Here is a 12,590-nt window from a genome sequence, read left to right as displayed (position 1 = left end):
GCACATGTCCATATAAACACAAAAATGGTTAGCTGACCACAGAATCAAGCTTCTGCCATGGCCATCTCAGTCCTCTGACCAGAACCCCACTGGAACCCTGCGAGCTGAGCTGAAGAGGAGATGGCACAAGAGAGGGCCGAGGACCCTGGATGATCTGGGGAGATTCTGTAAAGAGGAATGGTCTCAGATGTCCTACTCTGTATTCACCAAACTTATAAAATGTTACAGGAGAAGATTCAGTGTTGTTATACTGGCAAAGGCAGGTTGTACAAAGTATTAAAAGCAGGGCTGCCAATAATCGTGGCACAGTTGTTTTTGTTGAAAATAATTCTTTTTTGATAGTTTGTTTTTCTTTCAATAAATTTATTTTAAGGAAAGGCTGGATTTATCTAATTTTTTTAGTGTGACATGAAAATACGTCACCAAAAGTTGGATTTTTACAAACCTTTTACATACATACATATATATACATTATATATTATAAAGACCTATACACACATTCATTGTGCATTGTTATTATTCCATATTAATTCCAATTTAAGGGGAGGTATGGACTTTCATTTGGACTAAGGATTTGATTTGCATCAAAAATTTATACCTAAATACGGTATACTAATACTGTCCCTTGGTAATAGACATTTAAATCCTAAAATGTATGAATTTGCTAGCCATGTGGACCACTTTGAACTATTTGTGTAAACAATAGTGTGTAAGCTTTTCTGGAAAGATAAAAATTAAAAATACATTTAACTTCACTGACCAATTGCTGGGCTGTCACAAGACTAACCAATAGAATGCACTCGGAGGAGGAGCATCATGACAGGTCATCACCCTGGAACACTATAAAGATGCGCATTGTCGAACCCACACATGTATCCTTCACAGAAACTCTGCCGAAGTACAAGAGCCAAGATGAGTCTTTCAGCCAAAGAGAAAACTCTTGTCAAAACTTTCTTCAGCAAAGTGTCCGGAAGAGTAGATGATATTGGGAATGAGGCTCTGTCTAGGTAATTCTACTTCAATCACTAATTTTGCAATTTAAAAAGTTGTACATGTAATTTGTAAATTCAGTTGTCACATTGTGAAATGCTATGCACTGTGTTTTACTGTCCGTCCATTAGGATTCTGTCTCATTAACCAATGAATTCTTATCCAACAGAATGCTGACTGTCTACCCTCAGACCAAGACCTATTTTGCCCACTGGCAGGACCTGAGCCCTGGCTCTGCCCCTGTTAGGAAGCATGGGAAAACCATCATGGCAGGTGTCATGGAGGCGGTGGAGAAAATCGATAACCTCTGTGAGGGTCTTAGGAACCTGAGTGATCTGCATGCGTTTGTGCTGCGAGTGGATCCTTCCAACTTCAAAGTGAGTCCCTGATTGCCTTCAAAGCAGTTTAATTTAAAATTCAGCGCCGTAAAACATAATGCGGTTGAATGTGTACATGCGTCAACTTAGAAATCAAAATGTGAAAACAAAACAGAATAATACTGTAAAACAATGTTAGTTATATCTGCAAAACAAGATCTAGAGAGAAGATCAATGACACCGGTTTCTCTTTACAGATTCTGTGTCACTGCCTTCTCGTGGTGCTGGCCATGACGTCACCTGAGGACTTCACCCCTGAGACACACGTCGCTATCGACAAGTTCCTCGCCAGCGTGTCTCTGGCCCTGTCTGAGAAGTACCGTTAATGTGTGATCGGAATGCTTGGCCAACATTGATGTCAAAATAAAACATTTAAAAACTAAACAATTTGAGTATAGAACTGTTTTTATTTAAAGGTTCATGCATGATATGTGTGCATGTGTGAGTGAATGGTGTGTGAGTGTGCCCTGCAATGGGCTGGCCCCCCATCCTGGGTTATTCCCCAACTCATGCCCATTGCTTCCGGGATAGGCTCCGGACCCCCCGCGACCCAGTAGGATAAGCGGTTTGGAAAATGGATGGATGGATGGATGGTTCATGCATGAATAGGAAACTCAAGCAAAAGTGACACGGTGACTCAAATATTGCCTTATAAATGCAAAAAATGGCTTAAAAATTTAAGAGCATTCTTGCTTTTATTTAATGGTTTCTGTGTGAGTAAGAAACTCTTTAGTCAGGCAAATTAGTACCAAACATTTAAGGACATGGCCATTCAAAACCTATACTGTGTGTCTTTTATGTTTGTGTGCACCTATGTGTATTTACTCACAATATCTGAAATTGCTATTACATATACTGTTAAAAGACACTTCTTATAATTTTTTAATTTTTTTTTTGTTTCCTAAATAATATTTGTACATGCTAATTTATATACTCATCTCTTCAATGGTTATTTCACTATTTCTGGGGCATTTGACATTTATTTGCATTTTTAAAGTATTAGATTTAGTATTCAGCCATATCGTCATCCGTCAAAGACAACAGGTTAATCCATCTGGTATAGTAACTGAAATTTCTAAACTTTAAATTTTTTTGCTACATTAAAAAAGGGAGATGAATTCAGCACGTCATAGATATTTATGAAAGGAAGGAAGGTTGCAGTGGCCTTGTCATGCCCGTTGAATTGCAGGGGCACGTACCCCTCAGATATTAAATATCTGAATTTTTACTAAGCTTTTTGTAATATGTTTTTATGGTGTATTTTATGTATTGTATAGAATGAGTCAAAAAGCATAGTTTGCTTTGCAAGATAGTTGGTTACTACCAGCTAAAGTTACCCATCCCTTGCTAGATAGTTGTGACTTGTAATGCATTTTTCAAACCACTTACCCTAATGGGTCATGGAGGGTCCGGAGCCTATCCCAGAAGCAATGGGCACGAGGCAGGAAACGACCCAGGATGGGGGGCCAGCCCATCGCAGGGCACACTCACACACTATTCACTCACACATGCACACCTACGGGCAATTTAGCAACTCCAATTAGCCTCAGCATGTTTTTGGACTGTGGGGGGAAACCAGAGTACCCGGAGGAAACCCCACGATGACATGGGGAGAACATGCCAACTCCACACACATGTGACCCAGGCGGAAACTCGAACCCGGGTCCCAGAGGTGTGAGGTAACAGTGCTAACTACTGCACCACCATGCTGCCCACTTGTAATAACATTATAAGATTAACATTAGCAAAGGAGAGCTCTGTGTTTGTCACCATTACCACAGGTTATAGTTATAGCAAAACACAGAATTCCATTCGTTATCTCCAGGTCACTATGTAGAGGAAAAAAATAAGAATTGTTTAAAAAATGACAGAAATTGCATCATTATTTTCTCTTTTTTTGGGAGGGAGTTGCATGATGCCCCTGGGTAATTGTGTTCACATTAAAATAAATCAAAATACCAGAAAAAAACCCTTAAATTCAATTATGACTATATTAGGGATAGATTAAATATATTTCCATGTTTAAACTATTAGATTAGAGGTATGTGGTCATGTCATTTTTGAAATGTTGTTCTGTATACGATGTATTGATGCATTTGCGTTCGTATTCGAAAAAAGTAAATGGAGCACAAGTTTTACTTTAAAATCTAACTAAATGCTAATTCTACTGATATGTCTTTATTAAGATCAGTTTATATTTATAAACTTCCTCCATTAATTCTATTTATTGTATCATATTGTATTGTATCAGTCAAGAGTTTATGAAAAGCAAATTTGTTTTTTCCATAATCTATTGCACAGTTAATGTACTACGCATTTGTTTATACAAACTGCAAAAAGTTATGTTAAATGACATTCATAGTATCACACCAGCTAGCAGACAATCTAATCTAAAGCCTATCGATGCTGGTCAGGGTTGCAGAAGGGACTGGAGCAGACCCCCGGTACGATAGGGCATGAGCCTGGAGTATATCCTGGACAAGATGCCAGTCCATCATGGACCACATATACAATCATTTAATAGGAGCAAGCTGGAGACAACAGTTAGATTTACTGTATGTTATTGGATGATGGGGGAATACCAGGGTACATGATGGACACCCACATACATGGGAGAGTAAAGGCAAACAGCAGAGAGGGGGCAGTGCTGAGTCACTGTGTCACTATTGCCTGAGTTTCCTATTCATGCATAAACTATTAAATAAAAACAATTACACACTCAAATACTTTACTACTTAAGTTTTTTATTTTGACATTGCCAAACACAGGCAGTTTAAATCACACATTAACGGTACTTCTCAGACAGGGCCAGAGACACGCTGGCGAGGAACTTGTCGATAGCGACGTGTGTCTCAGGGGTGAAGTCCTCAGGTGACGTCATGGCCAGCACCACGAGAAGGCAGTGACACAGAATCTGTAAAGAGAAACCGGTGTCATTGATCATCTCCGTAGATCTTGTTTTGCAGATATAACTAACATTGTCTTACAGTATCATTCTGTTTTGTTTTCACATTCTAATTTCTAAGTTGATGCATGTACACATTCAACCACATTATGTTTTACGGCACTGAATTTTAAATTAAACTGCTTTGAAGGCAATCAGGGACTCACTTTGAAGTTGGAAGGATCCACTCGCAGCACAAACGCATGCAGATCACTCAGGTTCCTAAGACCCTCACAGAGGTTATCGATTTTCTCCACCGCCTCCATGACACCTGCCATGATGGTTTTCCCATGCTTCCTAACAGGGGCAGAGCCGGGGCTCAGGTCCTGCCAGTGGGCAAAATAGGTCTTGGTCTGAGGGTAGACAGTCAGCATTCTGTTGGATAAGAATTCATTGGTTAATGAGACAGAATCCTAATGGACGGACAGTAAAACACAGTGCATAGCATTTCACAATGTGACAACTGAATTTACAAATTACATGTACAACTTTTTAAATTGCAAAATTAGTGATTGAAGTAGAATTACCTAGACAGAGCCTCATTCCCAATATCATCTACTCTTCCGGACACTTTGCTGAAGAAAGTTTTGACAAGAGTTTTCTCTTTGGCTGAAAGACTCATCTTGGCTCTTGTACTTCGGCAGAGTTTCTGTGAAGGATACATGTGTGGGTTCGACAATGCGCATCTTTATAGTGTTTCAGGGTGATGACCTGTCATGATGCTCCTCCTCCGAGTGCATTCTATTGGTTAGTCTTGTGACAGCCCAGCAATTGGTCAGTGAAGTTAAATGCATTTGTAATTTTTATGCATCCAAAGTAACTTTCATACCCTTGCTGGGTCAAAGTGGTTTGCATAGTAAGATATTTTTATAAATCAAAAATATCAGATAACTAGGTACATTCTCAGAAGTACAGTATGCATTCTTACTGTCTATGCAAATCAAAAGAATGTAATGTCATATTTCCCCTGGAAGGAGAACAATGAACATATTTGATAAAAGCAAACATTTGCTTATTTCTTAAATGCTTCAATGAAATGATGGTTGTGGGGTTAACAGTGTATTTTATGTATTTCATTATAGTATTAAAAATGCAAATAGAGTAACTGAAGTTACCTGTTGAGGTTGAGATTTGACTCCTCTCTTGCTTTCTGTGGGTGTACTTTGCATGATCTTCCTGTGTTTAAGCTCAAAGTGACATAAAAGTGAAGCAAATAGCAATAGTTTTAAATGAAGGTCGGTTTACTTTTTTAATATTATGTTAACAATATGTATTGAATATTGCATTGACACCCTTGTATATATTACATGTATAGCAGCATTCTTGCCTGGAGAAAATGGATTTCAGCAATTTCTTGAAACTATGGTGTTATGGACATTCTCATAACACTTAAAAGTCAATGTAGCTGAGTATAGAAAGAGTTAACATAAGTAACCCACACAAATCCTCCCCCCACACACACACATACAAGTTACCTCAATATTGAGAATACCCTGCTATATTGTGATGAGGTGATCTGATTATTGTCCTTTTAGCAGATATAATGTGATGCAGCTCCCTGTTAGCTGCCCTAATAATGGTCTAAACTAGGAACAGTGTCCCAGTATTGAGAGACAGAGTACAAATTCTTAATGCTCTTAAAGTGTAAAGTCCACATCTCAGTGTTTGATATATTTACATTACCAATTACAGCATATATACAGGAGTGTCATTATTCAATACACATTGTTATTATGATATGTAAACTAATAGCGTTCAGTGAGTGAGAATATGGGTGTGTATTCTACAACATAGTTATCTATTCTTTGAACAAATGAGGAACATGTTTCTGCCTTTGGGGGTACAATAATGCTGTTTGTACCTTTGGGATGCTCCTCAGAGTCCATTTCTGTACTTTAACAGGTAGGTTACCTACAGCTAAGGGTAGAATTTGCAGGCCCTTGAGGGTAGAGCCCCATTCACGAGCTAAAATACACATTTGTCCTATTTTTCTGACAGTGTATAAACTGGAAGCAAGTAAACCAGTTGGTATCTCACAAGAAAACGCGGAGAATTACTTGTCCACCTTCATGGTCTACAAATCAAGATAAAATTGGAGACTGTTTCTCTAGATAATCGGGCTTAGAGAAATGAACATGTGTGCAGATAAGTTAGTTGGTGGGGAAGCTAAATTGTTTAAACTGTAACAATTACAGCTTTTATGTCACTTTTACATAATCTTAAAAAATACCTTTAACAAAAGTGTTTTACATAGAGTAACATTTAGATTTAAAATAACAATTAGCATCTAGCATTGTAAAAAAAATACTGTTTTAACAGAAATCTAATTTATTTTTGAAATTGCTTTAGAAAAACTTACAAAACCAAACTTGGTACAATGTACAAATCTTTCAGTGATATTTACTGTGGTATTTATACCAACTGCACCCAGTAAAACTCATCAATAGCAGAAGCAATAAAAACTATGTATATCATATATATGTAATAAATAAAAAGCACATGTTGCATTAAAATGAATGAATTCAATGTATAACTAATAATGCATGTTTTTGGGAAGATCCTTTATCCCAAAGTGACATAAAAGTGAAGCATGTGACAGTAGTTTGTAGACTGATTAATGAATCAGTTTAATTACTGAATGCTGCTTCACTATATAGGGCTGGGGGTGGAGAGGTATCCCACGGTCGAAGAGGCTCCGGAATATTATAGTGTCTTTTATACAGCAAGATCATGTGTTGAAGTGACGATGAGTGACATTTAGTGGCTATAATGTGATGCAGCTCCCTGTCAGCTGCCCTAGTAATGGTCTAAACTAGGGACAGTGTCCCAGTATTGAGCGATAGAGTACAAATTCTTAATGCTCTTAAAGTGTAAAGTCCACATCTCAGTGTTTGATATAATTAAATAGTTTTCAGCAAACTAAAATAATTTCCTTATGTGATCAATGAGCCTAAAATGAGGAATCTGCACTCCTTAGTATTCAGGATTTATCTATTATTGTTACACGATATAGGCGCATAAAGTGAGGTAATCTCACTACAGAGATGCTAATTAAATAACTACAGATTGTTTGTTCATGCTGAGCTTTGTATATAATGAATTTACCTTCATGAAATATGGCCTAATACTGTCTATAAACTACACAATAATCAGGATCCATTCTGAGTTCAAGCACAGAAAAAATAATAAACATTTAATTATTAATTTAATAAACGGGCACAGGAAAACATTCAGGTACATTTAAAGTAACAATGGCCACAAAGTGAGGAAAATAAAAGCAGTTCAATTAACTAACGTATTTCAGAAATATTAATACTTTGTAATGTAGCACAATCACGTTAAATACCTCGTCCTAACGGAATGTTAATTGCTAATTTATGTTTGTGGTCATTACGAATAAGCACTTTACATTTCAGCATGATTTCAGCTTCTTGTATCCCCAGTTAATCAGTGTTTTACGCAGATAAGTTTCTGTTTGAAATAAGAACTCATCCATTGTTCTTTAATATGATTAATTCAGAATTTGTTACGAGTTTAAATGATGCAAGGAATCCAGTTTGTCTGACCCATTAATCTTCACATTTAGAGACGTTCAGTCACGGAAAATGTCAGGATTGATCTTTTATTATACCCACGTTATCAAGCCATATATTAAGCTGTACAAAAGCAGTATTCTTTTACATTCATATACTTTGACAAAATATAATAAAGGGTAAACTAAAGCAATTTATTAAACAGTAACGTAGACTTTAATATTTAAAAACAGTGTTGTTGCAGTGCGAGAGTATTCAGTGTATGTTTATATAAATTAGTAAATTGCTTTCGGAGTGGACTTAGGTGGACATAGTTTTGCTCTCAAGATAACAGGAAGACTGCTTTCACTAGATAACCATTCTGTGAAATGGACCTGCGTTCATATCAGGCAGTTAACGAACGCATTCAATTGTTTGAATAAAGTGCAATAATAATTGCAAGTGCTTGATCATTTCTAAAATTTCTAAAAGAAACACATAACATAACACCGGTAACGATGCACAAATAATGCAGTAGTCCACTGTTACTTAATGTATCAAATGACCAGAAACTAATTGTTAGTTACGTAACAGTCCAATGCTCGTTCATCATTAATCAATCAAAACGGTTCATGCATTTCACGCAGTTACTATATTAGTTCGTAAGTAGAAATTGGGTTACTAAGTTATTCGTGCCCCTTCAGGTAACGTGTCACCATAGAAGTAAATAAAGAGCAAATTAAATAAAAGCATGCTGTGACAGCATTTAATAGCATGCTAAAATTTTATTTTGGAAACAAACAAAAAAATGTCAATTATAAGAAGTGCTAGTTTTTATCATCTAAGAGAACAACTTTTTAAAAAATTCTTTCAATTACAAATCAAAAAGTGCAAAGATCTCTCAGTAATCGCCATCTTCTACGGTGACGGTTTGCCTGACTGCACTTGTATCCATTATCGAAGAGCCTCAAACACCAAGGTAATTGAGTTCTTTAAGTTTTGTAATAGTTCGGTGGTATTTAGACTGACTGCCCACTATAACAAGTCCTATTTGGATATATATTTCCTAATATATGCACTTAATAACTCACAAACATTTGTTGAATGAAAAGTTATATGCGGAAATGCATATTTTTTGGCACAAATGTGAGGCATATAAGACGCAAGAAGCAGTGTGGGCGAGTGCGTGTGTGTTTTCTCCGCTTCGAAGAAATTCACTATTTTATGCTAGTCTATTAAAGAAATAAATTTTTCATTACGGGTTATGAATTTGTTCCTATAGTGTTGTCCGGGAAAAGCGCCTCAACCAATCACACTCAACTTTTACTTCGGGGTGGAGTGGAGACCGAGCATAAAAGGATGCAAAAGCTGTGGAGCTGAGCTACTGAGATCATCATTCTCAAAGACAAAGTAAACAGGTCTAAACTAACGCCAACATGGTTCAGTGGACTGATGCTGAGCGCGCCGCAATCGCTGATATCTTCGGCAAAATCGACCGCGATGTAGTTGGACCAAACGCACTTGCCAGGTAACTCAGCTTTCTGTGTGATTTGCTTACACTATAAACTCAATTCGTATAACGCTCTCGAATTTACACCGGGTCAGTCTTAGTAAAATATCAGATTTAATAAATTTTATAAGCTGAAAATATTTGTTTTTCCAAATGCACCTTATTTTTTTCCAGGTGCCTTATCGTGTACCCCTGGACCCGGAGATATTTCGGTGAATTTGGAAACTTGTACAGCGCCGATGCTATCCTGGCGAATCCCAAGGTCGCTGCCCACGGAAAGGTTGTGCTTGGCGGGCTGGAGAAGGCTATGAAGAACTTGGATGACATCAAGAAAACCTTCGCCCCGCTGAGCGAGCTGCATTCAGAGAAACTGAACGTGGACCCCGATAACTTCAGAGTGAGTGTTGTGCATGTACTGAGGCTGAAGCGTAATAAGAAAAGAAACAATAAAATTAACTGTTTATGGCGCAAACTGCTCTTTCCTATAATCCAACAATTAGAGGTGTTTCCCTATAAGATTCCCAGCGCGTTAACGCATTTCTCCTGCACTCTCTCTCTCTCCACAGCTGCTGGCTGACTGTCTCACCCTTGTCATTGCTGGGCAGATGGGCGCTGCGTTCACACCGGAAGTTCAGGCAGCGTGGCAGAAGTTTCTTGCTATTGTTGTTTCTGCTCTCTGCAGGCAGTATTACTAAAGTATCTCAATAAACCAAAGGGAATGAATTAAATCAGAATTTTCTTGTATTTCATCCACACACACTGCACCTTTTTTTCTTTTCGTTTTCTTTTCATCCAGTTTTCCGGACACTTTGCAGAAGAATCACTTGACAAGAGCTTTCTCCTTGGCTCTTGTACTTTGACTGGCGTCACTTAAAGGCCAATTGCCAGAACGCATCTTCATATGTCTCCGGTTAAAGACAAATCTTGATGTTTCTCCTCCATGTACTTTCTGCTCCTAGCCACACTCAGTCAATGCGTGTTAATCAGCCCACTTCATTTAGCCAGTCTTGACTCCTCATAAAATATTAAAATGCTAGGTTGGTGTTCCCTCAGAAGATGCTGCCCTGGCCAGTTCCTCTTGCCATGGCCCACCTGGTGGGTTGCTAAAGCATTGAAGGACACACATATAGTAATAATATTTAGTAAACACAGTCATAAAGGTAATTTCTGGACTATTCCTGCTGAAAATGGGAAACTAACAAAGGTGTGTGACTCTGAGGGTTAGGAGTCTTGTATGTCTGGAGCAGGAAGCCGAAGGTGCCAAACCCATGGCTGGCAGACTTATCATGGTGTAACTGGGCCCTGGAGAAAGACCGTTAACCCCAGTTTCTCCAAGGTGATATTTTGCCTTGACTGTAAGTTTTAGTCTCTCTAGTATATGTGTGTGCATGATGGGAGAGCCCAGTATGGTTTGTGAAGACTGACATTTCATGCTGATTGCACCATGTCCAGGGATAATAAAGTATATAAATCTGTTATCTGGGCTGAAAGGACAATTACACATTTCACTGAGGGGGTGTACTGCCAAGCATTTTCAGAAAATGAATAGATGGATGGGATTAAAATGTAAAATGATTACATTTATGAAGGTACATTTAAAAGGCATGTATTCCAGGAGTTTATTTGTGACTCTGGATTGCATAATTCTGAAGTTAGCTGTAAAACGTATTCCAGGATGGAAACAGGAAGTATAAAGAATAACAGGCTATAAATAATGCATTTTAGGTGCATGACATCGCATTTGGCAAATCTGAAGCATGTTGCCCATTTGTAAATACATGTAATGTCAGGGCTGAGTGTCATTCTATCAAACACTACAGATATCACATAATTACAGTTTGTTAGTTGTATAAAATGCACAAAATTTTATTTCACTTTAAATGAACGTATAATTTGGTTTGTTTTGATTCTATTTTGGTTTGTTTTTTGGATTATGATTATAAAGGGGGAAGCAGCATGGTGGTGCAGTGGTGAGCACTGTAAGGGGCGGCATGGTGGTGCAGTGGTTAGCACTGTAAGGGGGGGCATGGTGGTGCAGTGGTTAGCACTGTAAGGGGCAGCATGGTGGTGCAGTGGTTAGCACTGTTGCCTCACACCTCTGGGACCTGGGTTCGAGTCTCCGCCTGGGTCACATGTGTGTGGAGTTTGCCTGTTCTCATGTCATCGTGGGGTTTCCTCCGGGTACTCCGGTTTCCCCCCATAGTCCAAGACATGCTGAGGCTAATTGGAGTTGCTAAATTGCCCGTAGGAATGCATGTGTGTGTGAATGGTGTGTGAGTGTGCCCTGCGATGGGCTGGCCCCTCGTCCTGGGTTGTTCCCTGCCTCGTGCCCATTGCTTCCGGGATAGGCTCCAGACCCCCCGTGAACCAGTAGGATAAGCGGTTTGGAAAGGGGATCATAAAGGGGAGAGATGCATTTGTTTGAGGTGCACTAGCTGTCAACATTTTATGTGGAAAACAAAAAAGGGGGAACCAAATGAGTTTCCTATACTTCTCATCCAATGCACAGGCATCCAAAATCTCAGTAGTTACAGGCACAAGTCAAAAAATACAGCTCTAGAAAAAAAATGAGACAGCAGTACCTTTAGTTTCACTCATTTCTCAACATAACCAAAAACTAAACATATCTGACCACTGCAAGCGGAAAAACCTGCATGTTTTAACAGGGTCCAAGAGTACAGCAAATCATTTTTATTAACAATGTGACTGATCAATCCCACTGTGTATAACTGAATAAAAAGTCACATCGCTAAATGTTTCTGAATGTTTTGTATGTTATTTGGTTTAATACTGGGGAGCAGGAGAGATTTTTAAGTGGGGGGGACCAAACAGTAAGCATAAGGTCCCAACTCAGCCATGCTTGATGAGGCATGATTTAATATGCTAAACATTTTGATTGACACTGGCTGACATAGATACAATGATACAGTGTTGCTTGGTATGGAATTGCCAATCACCCAAAAATGCCCTACTGGACAGTAGCATAAACAACAGAGTTCTCTACAATTTGTGGCAAGTTTAAATTTTACAGGTTGATTCCTGCCTGTGCCCCTTGATCCCAGGATAGGCTCCAGTCCCCCCTGTGACTCCAGTTGGGATTAAATGGTTACATGGATAAAACCCTGGTATACTGTAATGCTACATAATATGTGAGGACACATTCATTGATTTATAACTTTATTCTATCAGATTTCTTTGTTGCAGCAACATTAATAAGCCTATCAGAGATACAGTATGGGAAATTATGTTGACGAATG

General features: G+C 38.5%; 3 protein-coding genes across 3 annotated transcripts; 2 read left to right on the top strand and 1 right to left on the bottom strand.

Moving 5' to 3' along the window:
- The first annotated feature begins 909 nt into the window (after positions 1-909).
- On the top strand, positions 910-1,693 carry LOC125742671 (hemoglobin embryonic subunit alpha-like). Its single transcript, XM_049014906.1, has 3 exons — positions 910-1,007; positions 1,160-1,367; positions 1,565-1,693. Exons 1-3 carry the CDS (start codon positions 913-915, stop codon positions 1,691-1,693), a joined length of 432 nt encoding a protein of 143 aa, XP_048870863.1. The 5' UTR covers positions 910-912.
- A 2,459-nt stretch (positions 1,694-4,152) lies between these two features.
- Positions 4,153-4,957, bottom strand: LOC125742668 (hemoglobin embryonic subunit alpha-like). The gene is made up of 3 exons (XM_049014901.1): positions 4,839-4,957; positions 4,479-4,686; positions 4,153-4,281 (listed from the first exon to the last, which is right to left on the bottom strand). The coding sequence occupies exons 1-3, from the start codon at positions 4,931-4,933 to the stop codon at positions 4,153-4,155; spliced, it is 432 nt and encodes a 143-aa protein (XP_048870858.1). The 5' UTR covers positions 4,934-4,957.
- A 3,531-nt stretch (positions 4,958-8,488) lies between these two features.
- LOC125742661 (hemoglobin subunit beta-like) lies at positions 8,489-10,044 on the top strand. The gene is made up of 4 exons (XM_049014893.1): positions 8,489-8,802; positions 9,106-9,351; positions 9,508-9,730; positions 9,900-10,044. Exons 2-4 carry the CDS (start codon positions 9,260-9,262, stop codon positions 10,026-10,028), a joined length of 444 nt encoding a protein of 147 aa, XP_048870850.1. The 5' UTR covers positions 8,489-8,802; positions 9,106-9,259; the 3' UTR covers positions 10,029-10,044.
- Positions 10,045-12,590: the final 2,546 nt, after the last annotated feature.

The sequence above is a fragment of the Brienomyrus brachyistius genome, chromosome 5 (assembly GCF_023856365.1).
Source record: "Brienomyrus brachyistius isolate T26 chromosome 5, BBRACH_0.4, whole genome shotgun sequence".
Taxonomy (NCBI): Eukaryota; Metazoa; Chordata; class Actinopteri; order Osteoglossiformes; family Mormyridae; genus Brienomyrus; species Brienomyrus brachyistius.
Note: the sequence above shows the minus strand (reverse complement) of the source record. Positions and strands in the feature narration are given on the sequence as shown.

Excerpts from the sequence above, each read along its gene's own strand:
- LOC125742671 (XM_049014906.1), top strand. The coding sequence starts at position 913 with ATGAGTCTTTCAGCCAAAGAGAAAACTCTTGTCAAAACTTTCTTCAGC. Across the intron at positions 1,008-1,159 it reads GGGAATGAGGCTCTGTCTAG|AATGCTGACTGTCTACCCTC; the intron begins GTAATTCTACTT and ends CTTATCCAACAG. Across the intron at positions 1,368-1,564 it reads TGGATCCTTCCAACTTCAAA|ATTCTGTGTCACTGCCTTCT; the intron begins GTGAGTCCCTGA and ends TTCTCTTTACAG.
- LOC125742668 (XM_049014901.1), bottom strand. The coding sequence starts at position 4,933 with ATGAGTCTTTCAGCCAAAGAGAAAACTCTTGTCAAAACTTTCTTCAGC. Across the intron at positions 4,687-4,838 it reads GGGAATGAGGCTCTGTCTAG|AATGCTGACTGTCTACCCTC; the intron begins GTAATTCTACTT and ends CTTATCCAACAG. Across the intron at positions 4,282-4,478 it reads TGGATCCTTCCAACTTCAAA|ATTCTGTGTCACTGCCTTCT; the intron begins GTGAGTCCCTGA and ends TTCTCTTTACAG.
- LOC125742661 (XM_049014893.1), top strand. The coding sequence starts at position 9,260 with ATGGTTCAGTGGACTGATGCTGAGCGCGCCGCAATCGCTGATATCTTC. Across the intron at positions 9,352-9,507 it reads GGACCAAACGCACTTGCCAG|GTGCCTTATCGTGTACCCCT; the intron begins GTAACTCAGCTT and ends ATTTTTTTCCAG. Across the intron at positions 9,731-9,899 it reads TGGACCCCGATAACTTCAGA|CTGCTGGCTGACTGTCTCAC; the intron begins GTGAGTGTTGTG and ends CTCTCTCCACAG.